The sequence below is a fragment of the Lycorma delicatula genome, chromosome 4 (genome assembly GCF_047948215.1).
Source record: "Lycorma delicatula isolate Av1 chromosome 4, ASM4794821v1, whole genome shotgun sequence".
Classification (NCBI taxonomy): domain Eukaryota; kingdom Metazoa; phylum Arthropoda; class Insecta; order Hemiptera; family Fulgoridae; genus Lycorma; species Lycorma delicatula.
Genome location: NC_134458.1, coordinates 66,174,182 through 66,186,924, shown reverse-complemented (window position 1 = coordinate 66,186,924; position 12,743 = coordinate 66,174,182). Strand labels below are relative to the sequence as shown.

The 12,743-nt window shown below is 30.9% G+C and overlaps 1 protein-coding gene across 2 annotated transcripts in view; it reads right to left on the bottom strand.

The window, feature by feature from the left end:
- LOC142323491 (fatty acid synthase-like) overlaps nucleotides 1–12,743 on the bottom strand; it is a 232,107-nt gene that overhangs the window by 19,423 nt on the left and 199,941 nt on the right. For both annotated transcript variants that reach the window (XM_075363214.1, XM_075363215.1), the window contains 2 exons: nucleotides 8,350–8,520; nucleotides 4,005–4,126 (listed from right to left, as the gene is read on the bottom strand). In XM_075363214.1, the coding sequence (XP_075219329.1) occupies nucleotides 4,005–4,126; nucleotides 8,350–8,520 (293 nt within the window). The remainder of the gene's footprint in view (nucleotides 1–4,004; nucleotides 4,127–8,349; nucleotides 8,521–12,743) is intronic.

The following is a 12,743-nucleotide window of genomic DNA, read 5'->3' as shown; positions in this document are numbered from 1 at the left end:
AATACTTTGGAGGACTGTTTTATATTTGTAAATGATGGTTTTTAGATCTCTAAATTTTAATTTAGAGAAAATTTTGAAAGTTGAAATAAACTGGAATAATTCATCTAAAAATGTTGTGATATTGTATTTTTATAAGGACCTAGAACTGGCTCAACTATTTTTTTAATAATCTAGAAAAGACATTTAATTAGTAAGTAGTTTACTCAGCAAGTTTGTAACTATAGGTGAAAGTTTTAGCACAGATTTGTTACATGAAAGAATTTTCTTGAGCTCACTGATATTTTCAGTTTGAGAACAGATTGTAATATTCCTAGAATTGATAATGTAATTTTTAACTGTAGAAGAATCAAAACTATTAAACAGATCTGGCTCTACTTGATTATAAAGCCCTGTGACATCTCTTAAATTTAATTTTAAAGTTATTTCTTTTGAGCCAGATTGTTAAAAATAAAAATATTAATATTTTTTAATCTATTCTTTGTTTTTCAGATTGGACCTTTATTAAAATTTATACTATCTTTTTGAATTAGTTACATAGATAACTTTTGAAAATTAGTTGCCAAGGAGTTTAATGCTTATTTCACTAGTTGAGAAGAATTTTTTTTATCTACCCAACTGTGAAAAATGGCTGAAATTCTTAGCATCATTACAATGACATACATAGGTTCAGTTTTTTGAAGCTACTCCAATGAGAAAATATTTTGTCATATGAGGGTTATTTTTACAATAAGAACTCTGCAGAGCAGAATAATACACCCTGTAAAGTGAATAAAGCTAGTTCAAGGATCATTGTGTCATTTTTTATCTGTATCATTAAAGCATATATGAATTCTGAAATATTTCCCGATATCTTAAAATTTTCAACAGTTAAGCCTTTGTTTAATAGTCAAAAACTAATGATATAAATAATTATTAACAAATATATTTACTTGGCAATAAATCACCAGTAGAATGTTTTGAGAGGAACCAAATTTTTCTTCATAAGATATGGTTTCCAAAAGAATGTCATAGCATCCTCTCCAATCATTCATATGTGTACTTTAATCGCTGAATAAAAAAAGCATAAAGCATCAGTTGTTTAAATCAGCTGCTATTAATGTATAAATGTTTAAAGTTTTCAAATTGTATTAATAACTCTCTGTTATTATAAAAATTAAAATTTATGGAAATGAAACGGTCAGTTCCATTCATTTTCTACATGATAGAAGACAGAAGTTTGTAATAAGGATAGGGAGTTACCAGTAAAAACTTCATATAATAGAGTTATTGCTGGCATTCCAAAAACAACTTTTAAGCCTGATCTATTTTTTTAAATATTTATTAAAGAACTGCAGCATGTGTTAATAACACTGTTCTTTAAGTCGATGACATGTTGGTAATTTTTAACACAGTGTTGCTTAAATAAAATGACATACTGGTCCAATAGCAAATAAATTAACCTAACCATTTTCCCTTTCACCCAGTATTTTAAGCTCATCGATTATTTCTGTTTTTAAAATAATTCATAAATTTTAATTTGTTCAGATTTGAAGTAAAATATTTTTTGGAGAACTCTGATTATGCTGGGGATATTTTTACTTTATAAAAAAAAGCTATTAAAATTATAAACTGCTTAAATTGCATTGCTTCATTTATAGTTATTTGAAAAAAGTGGTACCTTAGGTTTGCCATCTATGAATGTTACAAAACTTCTTTATAAAAATAAATAGCAGTATTTCTCAAAGAAGAAATTTCCTTAAATATGATACTATTACATAGGGAAGATATGCAATATCCATTCCACCACTTTGCTCTTTTTGAAAAAGGGGCTCATTATTCATGTACCAAATTATATAATAAACTACAAAAGGGTTAGAAAGACTAAACCAAGCATTCCATTCCATCAACAGTATGAATGGACTGAGTTCATACAGACCAGATTCTTTTTCATTTTTTAATGTTAAAATTAGTTTTATATTTTAAAACTTACTATTAAATTGTAAAGATCATGAAATTTAGGTTATATGAAATTCAATCTATGTTCACCTAAGCACATAAACCTCTGATACTTTGATACCAGTACATTCTGGCTTCATTTCCCCAAAGCTTTCTTTTATTTCTCTATCTACCTTTTGTACTACTTCTACCTTTCCAGTTACCATATTTTTCTTTGCCCCACTGCACTTCTACTTTGATCAATTTATCTTTGCTATTTTGCACTTTCAATTAATTTCATTTCTGAACTCTCTATACAGTTTACTTGCCTTTATCATGTTTTGAATTTTTATAATCTAAATGTTCATCCAATTTTAATACATCCTTAGTTAGCTTATTGGTTATAAATACATTTATGAGACATTTTATAAGGTACAACAGTGTCTCAACATATGCCTGGATAACATATTTATAGGTTATATGGTAACAAAAAATAAGGAGACTAAAGAAAGATTAAATTTAAATCATATGTAACTTAACCGATAATTATCTGAGAGCTTTAGATTAACCTGTTACTATTATTGAATATGAAAAATCTTACATTTCTGAAATCTTTTAATTTATTAAACAAAATTAAACTAACTAAAATAAATATTGTTATTTTACTCTGTCATAAATGCTTTAGTACATTATTTTTGTATGAGAGTCTGTCATCTGACAGAAAGCAATGGTTAGAGTAAACAGTATGTTGTTAATAAAGCGGAACGAAATGGCACTCCATCGATCTTGATTATAATCTTACACAAAAGAAGACAATCACTATCTATATTGTGTGAAATCTTATGAAGCTAGTATCTGAGTACATATTTATTTAAGAAGTGTTCATTTTTAGAAAATTCCTTTTCATGTTTTCTTTTTGCCATTCATTTTATGCATGCTATTCCTTATGGTTTCATGTATGAAAATGCAGAAAAAATCCTGAAATATTAAATAAAAATTAAAATAGACCCAGACACTAAAGAAGGATAAAGCAATCATGGCACTGCTTCTGAACAGTCTGATGCTTGGGATAATAAATAAGAAATTTCTGGCTAATTCTATCTGTAGCAGATCATTCTCATGAATGATCACAAAAAAACTGAAAACTCTTGAAAAACTTTCATTTGGTTGCTCAAATCACCTATGAAACTTACCACCTTATGGTGCAAGAATACACAGCACATACATAAACTGTAATCTACAAAAATAGTTAAACAGAATAAAATATCAAAGTTACTTAGAAGAAAACCTGTAGCTCAAGATCGCAAAATAGTCATTTATAACAGAGTAGGTAGGCATATTTATTAATATACCAATAATTCTTAGAAAAGAAATCTAAAAACTAACAGGAGTTCTGACACTACCAGAGCTACTGCACCCAGCTACATCACTTTCTGTTAGATTGGTGAGGATTCTGTTCTGAGAAGAACAATTCATACATTTCACTGGTGACTGTGTACAACTGATATGTAAGAAACATACAGCATGCATATTGTTATTGATGTAGCAAACTACGCACTGCTTCTAATGAATAAGGAATAGTAAATTAATTTTACTCAAGAGAAAATTTTGTTAAATTTTATCTTCTTAATTAGTTACAAACAAGTAATTTTTTTTACATGATTTTCCCAGCTTTATACAATCAATCTGTAGTGAATCTTAACTTTTGAACTGTTTCAGCAGAAACAAACAGTATTTATTTGATAAATATTACTATTTATCAGATGTAAACTGATGTTAAAATTTCATTTACTAAGTATCCATGTATCACTTAGAAAACTGAAATTAAAGCTTTTTAATAAAAACCAGTTTAATTTAACTTTCTGGCACAGCAGTCCATTTATTACTCATTGCCAGATAATTATTATTCAGTTAAATAAATGTGTGTAATGAAAGCAAATTTACTTTCTTCTAAGAAAATGATACCTCTGCTTCATATTGCACCATAAATTAAAAGTATAAATCCACCAAACATTAAAAGAGTAAGTCTTATAGAATTTCAAAGTGGTCTTAAATATAAAACTCAAAATAAAAAAAATGTAAGTACTTACTGGTATTAGACTTTGAGCGATAGCTGATACACTGCAGTTGTAAAAATTTTTATAGGGATATTGTACACAAAATACCTGCCAGTAAAGATTCTTTGCTAAGGGTTGCATAACAGAAGCTGCTCCTATACAGTAAAATTAAAATTAATACAATATAAAAAAATTAAGAAAAATCTATTTTTGAATTTATTTTATTTTTATTTGCAATTTAATTTGTGTAATGATACACCAAATCAAATATACAACACATTCTGAAAATCTACTACATGGTTTTCAGTTCTTTTTGTATTATCATCAGTGACTGGTGCTATTTTTCTCACACATACTTCTGCTTACAAATGCTGGTGGTCCATTTAGTACGCGTATGTTGTGGGTTTAAAATATTATAAAATCAGAACAGCTTAGTTTATGTATTCCAGGAGCGTAGTATTTGGAGGCTGGGTTCTGTGTGTAATGATTTGTTGTTATGAAGGCTATACTGTATCCAATTTTTTTTAATTTGTGAGCCATTTTCTATGAATTGTTAATAGATATACATGAAGTTAATAAATTTATGTTCATTACTGTGGTGTGAGTATTCTGTTGTTATTTACTTTGCATAGGAGTAGGTAATGAGAATGCTGTTATATCCACTCACTGTTTTACATAGGTCAAACAGGATGCAATTCTAAACAAAGAAAGAATGAACATTTAAAAGCCCTCTACAGCAAAATAGAGTCAGTAAATTCTAATCTTCTCATTGACAAAAATCACAACTCCAGCAACATTGGTAAAAATCTTAATATTCTGCACATATACCAAAAAAGAACCACATCTTAATAAACTTGAACATAACAAAATAAATGAGTGTACAAAAACAATAAACTAAATGAACGGAGTTCTTTAAAAATGTTTTAGTTTACTCAATAATTTAGTTTGATGCATAGATAAAAAAGTTTAAATTTCAAATTAATATCATCACCAACCTTCTGGACAAGAACATAGAAAATTATTATTTTCCTTAATCTTTAGTGGTTGCAAACACATCAAAGTGACACAGATTAATTTCTAAGAAATACAAAAAACTATGAACATCATGCAAAGACACTGAACCTAGAATTGCCTAGCTTTGTAATTTGCAGAAACTACATTAAACCTTCAGAAGTGGTTAGATTATTTAACTGGTTAGACCTTGGTGAAAAATAAATGTATGACAAGACCAATATCTTTTATGCAGCCAACACAAATGTCAGGAGACTTGTCTCTTTCAATCCCTCCACATTTCCTGCATTTTTCATCATTTTTCCTGCGTTTTATATATATTTTTTTTTAATCTAAAGATTTATTTTTTTTAATTCAAAATGATTTATTAATTCCATAATAGGTTATATTTAAATTTTTATTATAATTGGAATTTTTTTTAATATTAAATTAAATTCTTGAATAATTTGAAAAGCAATACAAGATGTGCTCTTATCAGCTATATAATGCTTATTTCAAACAAAAATTCCTCACTTTTTCATAGAAATTTGTTTGTCTATGTGGAAGTCATAAATAAAAAAAATAAATTCATTTTATATTAAGGGTAATAATAACTTAGTTTAATTACCAGATTTAAATTTTTTAGAGCAAGTGAGTTTGACATAATTTTAAATTAATTTATACCATCAACATTCCTACTAATTCACACATGACATCCACTAAATTTTCCTTTTTCTTTTGTCTTACTTTATCTTGATTTTTTAGATTTTATCATCATTTTGATAACTAATTCATAAACAATATCGGCTCTAACATATCCCTGAACATTTTAAATCATACTGTAAATAAACAGTAATTGAAAAAAAAATAGCCACCCTGAGGGTTCAGGGTCCACTCAAATGAGTGGTGGGAAGAATTTGGGCCCATGTTATCTACTGCCAATTGTAAAAGGCAACTGAAAGGTAACTGTTTGTTGACCTCACCCATCTTTCCTTCCCTTTCTTCCTATCCTTATATCCGTTCTTATTCCTCTCTTATCATGGCCATTGCAACGTGTTACAAACCACAACCGTAATCCAAGATGGCAACTAATGGTTGGATGGGTGTACGCAGTGAGTCTAAAACAATGTCCTTTAGGCACCTGGATGAACCCCGTTGTATTTAGCTCTAGCCTTTTTGTGCCAGGGCTCTGCAGAGGTGGTACTGTCTTTCCCTGGTACTCTTGGGACCAAAATTACTAGTCCTGAAATTTTTCCTATGATGGTTGGTGGTCTAGCTGAAAAAACCACCAAACCTAGTCTTGTGAAACAATCTCATTCAGCGTTGTCTTATGAGGATAACAGTTCCACTAAAGATAATATTTTAAATAGTGATGCATCTCGTCTACAATTTAAAAATATTAGATTTATAGTTCTAAATAATCAGAAAGGTGACTCCCTTAATAAGGTCTCGCCTTTCCCAATCAATAAAGCAGTAATGGGATCTTGTGGTTCCTGTGAAGAATATCAGGAAATAAAGAGACAAATCGATACTGATCAAGAAGCTAAGTGATGAGCAGGCCCGATCTCTTTTATTTCTTACTAATATGGTCGGTATACAAAGAAGTACAATATGCCATATAACCTTTATACCAGCCAAGGAGTATATTTTGCCATGACCTTCTGAGATCGATATTACTGAAACTGCCGATGAGCTTCGTTCTCAAGGTGTTGTAGAGGTGAAACAAATAATGAAACGTCAGAGCAGGATGGAGGAACCTACTCCCTCTTTTATATTAACGTCAACCTTCTTGTACCAGCAGAGAAAATAAAAGTAGGTTACCTATCAGTTTGAGTATAGATGTTCATCCCCAATTCACAATGATATTTCCATAGTCAAGGGTATGGCCATACTACATCTTGCACAGAAACTGCAATATGTGCTCAATGTGCAAAAGAAGGGCACAATGACAATAACTGCAAGGAGAAAGAAAAATGTGCTAACTGTAGTGGACCACATTCAGCTTGCTCACAAGATTGCCCAACCTTTAAAGAGAGGCAATTCTCAAAATTTGTACCAAGTAAAAGCTCTCTTTTCCAGTCGCACACTGAGAATATAAAAAGACACTGAACTGGTTAAACCAGACTACTCTTTTGCTTCTATATTAGGGCAAGACCCTGCAAATGTGGGTAATCAACAGAGCGGATCCTGCAGTGAGTTAAAAAGCTTGTTCAGATGCTATCTGATCAAGCTGTTTTGCTCACAGCTACTATTTCAGAGCTAACTAGGAAGAGCAAGAAGTTAACAGCTAATGAAACCACAGTTAGTGGGATCCCTTCGTAAGTTCCTGTCCCCAAGGTTTTGCCTTTACAGACAGGAGTCAACACAGCTGGTGGTAAACCATCTGAAAAGCTTCTTGTTAAGGGAGCCCACACAAATACTGTACCTGTACCTGTCTGCCAACTCTGATTTTTCAGAAATAGATATTTGTAATCTTTCAAGACAAGTCCACTCTGTTGCTTATTTTTGGTTACTTCAATGCCTACTACTTGTCCTGGGGTTCAAGCTCATGCTCATCTAGCGGTTATATGATTAATAGAGTAAGGCAATCCATTGATTTTTGCCTCCTAAATGATGGATCCCCAACGTTCATCTCATCATCTCTTGGTATGTGGTCCAACAATGATCTGTTCTGTGTTCCCTCACCACGAGTGGACAAAATTACCTTTATGGAAGCAATCACAAACCAATAATTATATCGATGTCCTCAAACTATTCCGCTTCTGTGAGATTTCATAGATGGATCACTGAAAAAGCTAACTGGAATAAGTTAATAAGCTCGCTAAGCCAGCAGTTTGTAGTTAGCAATAATGTTCTTCAGGATTTGGCCAGCTTTACAGCTACAATACTGAATGCTGCAAATGAATGCATCCCATAAACATCTGGGAATCCTAAGATACCCTCCACATCCTATGATGGAACAAGAACTGTTGGAATGCATTGTAAAACCATTGTCGTGCTTTACAACGTTACAATCGCCAGCCAATAATAGAACATCTAATCAACTACCGAAGAGCCAGAGCTACATGTGAAAGGGTATTTGTTAATTCAAAATGATGTTCATGGACGAGATATGTTGAAATGATAACCTGCACAATTCTGACCACATGGAAGAAGTATAATTTTAAACAGTTAGATTATCTCTAGCGATAGTATAAAACAAAAGTATTTGGCCTGAACTGATTGCTGGTAAGATTTTAAAAATGATCTTAAAAAAAATACAACTTAAATAAAACAAATAATAAAATATCTAACAATTGATAAAAGTAAAACCTTATGTTTCATACTTTTTAATGAGATACATTTAAAAAAATAATGAGTAAAGATTATGATGCCTTATTAAACATACCTTCAATACCAGGAAGTAATATAATAGAATTTTTATTTCCTAATAACACACTACTTCTTGGGCAAAGAGATGGCATTTTAACTATGATATCATCAGCAGATTTTTCATCTCCAATAAGTCTCATTAGTAAATACTGTAAATTGTCGTTTACAGTTTCTTTCCTGTCACCTCCTGGAACGATATGAAAACAAAACTTTTAACACTTCTGAAGAAACAATTCAAACTTATGATATATATCTCTGATCCAAATTTTAAAGTTAATTAAAAGATTTTTAACATGATAATCAATGTTATCGACAAGATAATCCATATTTATATAACCTCAAGGTCAGTAGTTATATTTCTTGTTTTAGCATTGTTTACAGATGTATTTGCATTGCATACTTTCAAACTGTATAGTCGCTACTTAAAATAGTGATTTTCAGTAGCAACCAATAATATTGTTAATGCTGCTACTGTTGTATAATTAAAGCAGTTTGTTTACAATTATTCAAATTTTTCATTGTCATAAGGGAAAAAGCTGGCTGCTGCTCACTTTTGACTGTTAATCAGTTGGTTACGCAACACTTTATATTTTCTGTTAGCTACCAGGGTGATATTTAATTTCATTAATTACCAGACCCACTTTTAACTTCTGTTAACAAAAGAGGCATCATTATTTTTTTTTTTTTTTTATTATACATTAACTATGTGGTTGTAAAACAGTTACATTTGTAATTTATGAAAATTATTAATCTTACTCTTAAGAAAGCATTTAATGTGATGCTTTTAACAGCAAAATGGAATCTTATCATAAAGAAATGGATTTAACAAAGATATGATCAGGTTAGAGTCATTTTTATTAGAGCTGACAGCATACAGAAATGTATTTAAGACAGCTGAACAATGCTATTTCTGAATAACAGACAAGAAAAATTTGATAAAGCATGAACAAAATTGCACACTGTTCAATTATAATAACAAGGAAAATAATAATAACTTCAGTATAACTTTGATTATGTGTACTCTCATTTAAAATATAATATTACATTATGGCCAGACTTTAAAAAGTCAAACCAAGTTTTCAGGATTTCGAAATGCTCTGTCAGAACTTTGCTTAGTGTCTGTAAATGTGTTCATCATACGTGATATGAGGAGGAAAGGTTGAGTTTATGTGTAGGCTCTGTTATTTAGATACTTGTTTGGTGTAAGTTTATTTTTATAATATAGTTTGTTAGTTAATTATGTTCACTATGATTTGGTTTATGATTTTGTGATTTTTAAGACTTCTGAAATATTTTATTAGTCTTATTTAAGATTAATTTGCGTAGACAGGCTATCTAGGTCACTTTGGTGGGTAGTTGGAATTCCCTTTGAACTGCGCACCCGGGGGGTGAAACCAATATTTCTACATTGTGTTATTTTGTATATTTGTTTTTATTGTTTAGTGTTAATTCAGTTTCTGAAATTTATTTTTTATTAAGTTTGCTGTTACTTTTTTATTTTTTATTTTTAACAATTGTTGATAGTAACCATCTTTATTTGTATGTAGCTTGCTATTGGTCAATGTCATCAATGTATGTGCTTGTTATTGGCCAATTGTTTTTATGTGTTTATGTTTATAGTTTGTAAACAAACATTGTTTTTGTTTATTTTGTGTTAGTGTTAATTAATTAACACGGTTTACAATATTGTATTTGTTGTGTTTATGACTTTAGAAATGTCTGAAACTGAAGAAAAAAGGGTAACTCTAAGCAAACTAAACTTTGCAAAGAGAATACGGAACCGATTGAGGTTGGGCTTGACAACTGTTCATCCTCTTTTGGGGGATGAAGAGTTGCGAGCAGGTGCTTCCGGTTCTTCGTGAGCTGGAAAGAATAAAGATTGAGAACTGGAGATTCAGTCTCGTTAGTGCGGGAGTTTGATGAAAAGTATGACTTCATAACTGAATTTTTGGAAAACCAAAGAAGTGCTAGGGCTAATGTGTGAGGTAAGATTCTCCCTAAGATCAGGGAACTCAAACCCATTGGTGAGGCCTTAGCTCAAGGCTATGAAAAATATGCTATTATGCCTGAGGTGAGAGAAGTTGTGAGGGAGATAGTTTCCAGCCCTCCCATGGTCCACAGTAGGGGTTGCCTCAGCGTAAATGGTATGCAGAGGTGCTGAAAGAGAGGCAGAAGGCTTGTCTCTCCCATAAGCAGCCAGAGGTTGTGTTCATCAACCTAAAGGAGGGGGCAACTACTAAAACACCTGAGGAGATGAAGGATGAGTTTCAGGTCGTCCTTCAACAAAAGAGGCAGAACCTGAGAATTCATAATATTAGAGAGACAAAAAAGGTTTTAGTCATCATTGCTGATGACAGAAACTATGTGCATCATCTCTGACTCCTTTAAAGTCAGAAAGACCAACATGAAAGTCCACCCTAAACACAGGAGGCATTCTAAAGTGATTGTCTATGACATAGATCGATGGCTGTCTGAGGAAGAATTAATGGCTCTCATTAGGGAGCAAAATACTGAGAAGGATGAAGCTACATTCAAGTCTGAGTGTTGATTGCTATTTAAATCAGGTAGGTGCGAGGCGGAACACTACCATTGGATTTTTGAGGTTAGTCCTAAACTTTTAAACAGCTTCACTGCTGGAAGGTAGGTTGTTTGTAGACTTCTTTTCATGTAAGGTCAAGGAGTATTTAGATGTCCAGAACTGTTTTAAGCGCTGTAGGTTTGGTCACAGGACTAAGTTCTGTAAACATCCCGCAGTTTGCGCACATTGTGGAGATGAAGAACACATGTGTGAGGAATATCCAAAGAAGTCGGAGGGTCCGACTTGTGTTAAACTTAGCACAACTTAACTTGTGTTAAAAAGACCTGCAGAAGGATCATAAGCACTCTGTGAACAGTGAAGATTGTGGGTGTTATCAGAGAGCTATAACTATAATTCTATTTCATTATATGATTAGATTTAGTCACTTAAAGCACAGGGTGCTTACATTGCTCAGGTTGAGTTTGGAGAGATAGCATTACGTAGAGGATTGGATGTTATTTTGTTTCATCATCCATATATTGTGTGTCCTGTGATCTGCCAGGTTTTTCTTGTTGGAAGAGGTTTTATTATGGTTCTGAAAACATGTCCTCTGTTTTGTGCCGAAGTTTTGGGCCTATATGAACCGTAAAAAAGTACACATAATACCTGAGAAAAACTATGTAATACATAATTCTGTTTTGATTTGACTAAAGCGTTTATTTACTCACATCTAAAGAGATTAAGTGATAATTTTAAGATCCTATATTTTCAGATGAACTAAAGAAAATATAAAATTTCTGAGAGCTCTTTTCTTTAGTGGAATCCATAAATTAATTCTAAAAGATGATTCTAAATTAGAATAAATAACATAAAGCATAAAAAAATTTTAAGAAGAATGAAAAATAGCGAGAATCAATTTTTCTCACTATAAGATGAGTCGCTAAGAATACTAAAGGAAACATCCATATCCAACATCTCTTGAGAATTCAATTTGATAATGAAAGAGTGTGATTACAATTTAAGTCATTAATCTTGTCTAAATTTTATTTAAGCGAGATATATTTGTACAATAATTGAATATTCTTATCGGTTTTTCTAGAGATCAGCTATCTTAGCTTATTTTATGTAAAATAGTCTTTTATGTTAAAACATAATCTAGTGAATTGTATCCTAGAAACAGAGCCTATTAATTTATAAAAATTAATCATCATTTACTAATCTAATGTATTATTTTTTCCTATTTTCTCTATGTTAAACAGAAATTTCTGCTTTATCAGAATATATTATAAATATGCAAAATAAAAATCATGAAAAATTAAAATATAAAGAGGTATGGTTATCATCTCAATCGCTAAAATAAAATTAACTATTTAGTTGCTTTTATGATCTGCAGCAAATAACAAAATGTATCAAAAGTTACATAATGTATTAACAATTTACAGACATAACTGTTACTGATATCACAAATACACGTAAATTAAAATTATGGATTGCATACATTTTGATGGCATTTTGGTGTATCAAAAAACAAACAAGCTGATTTAAAACGTATTTTAATTTTTTTTTAAATTAGGTACCTTTTATAAAAATACTGAACGACTGTAGAAATACAACTGAATAATACATTTTGTTTTTTAGATACTGATATAAAAAATGATAAAAATAATTAACATCGGGTGAATATCAGAAATCAATATAACCAATAAAAATTAATAAATCAAATCACTCGAACCACCAAAAATTAGTAAATACTGTAAAGTGATTAAGAATCATAAATATATAGAAGATACGAGTAACATCAAGTTAAATGAAGAATTTAATTTACACTTAAAGAAAAGAGCTCTCAGAGCTTTTATTTTAATCTTTAGTACATTTGAAGAAAAAGGATCTTA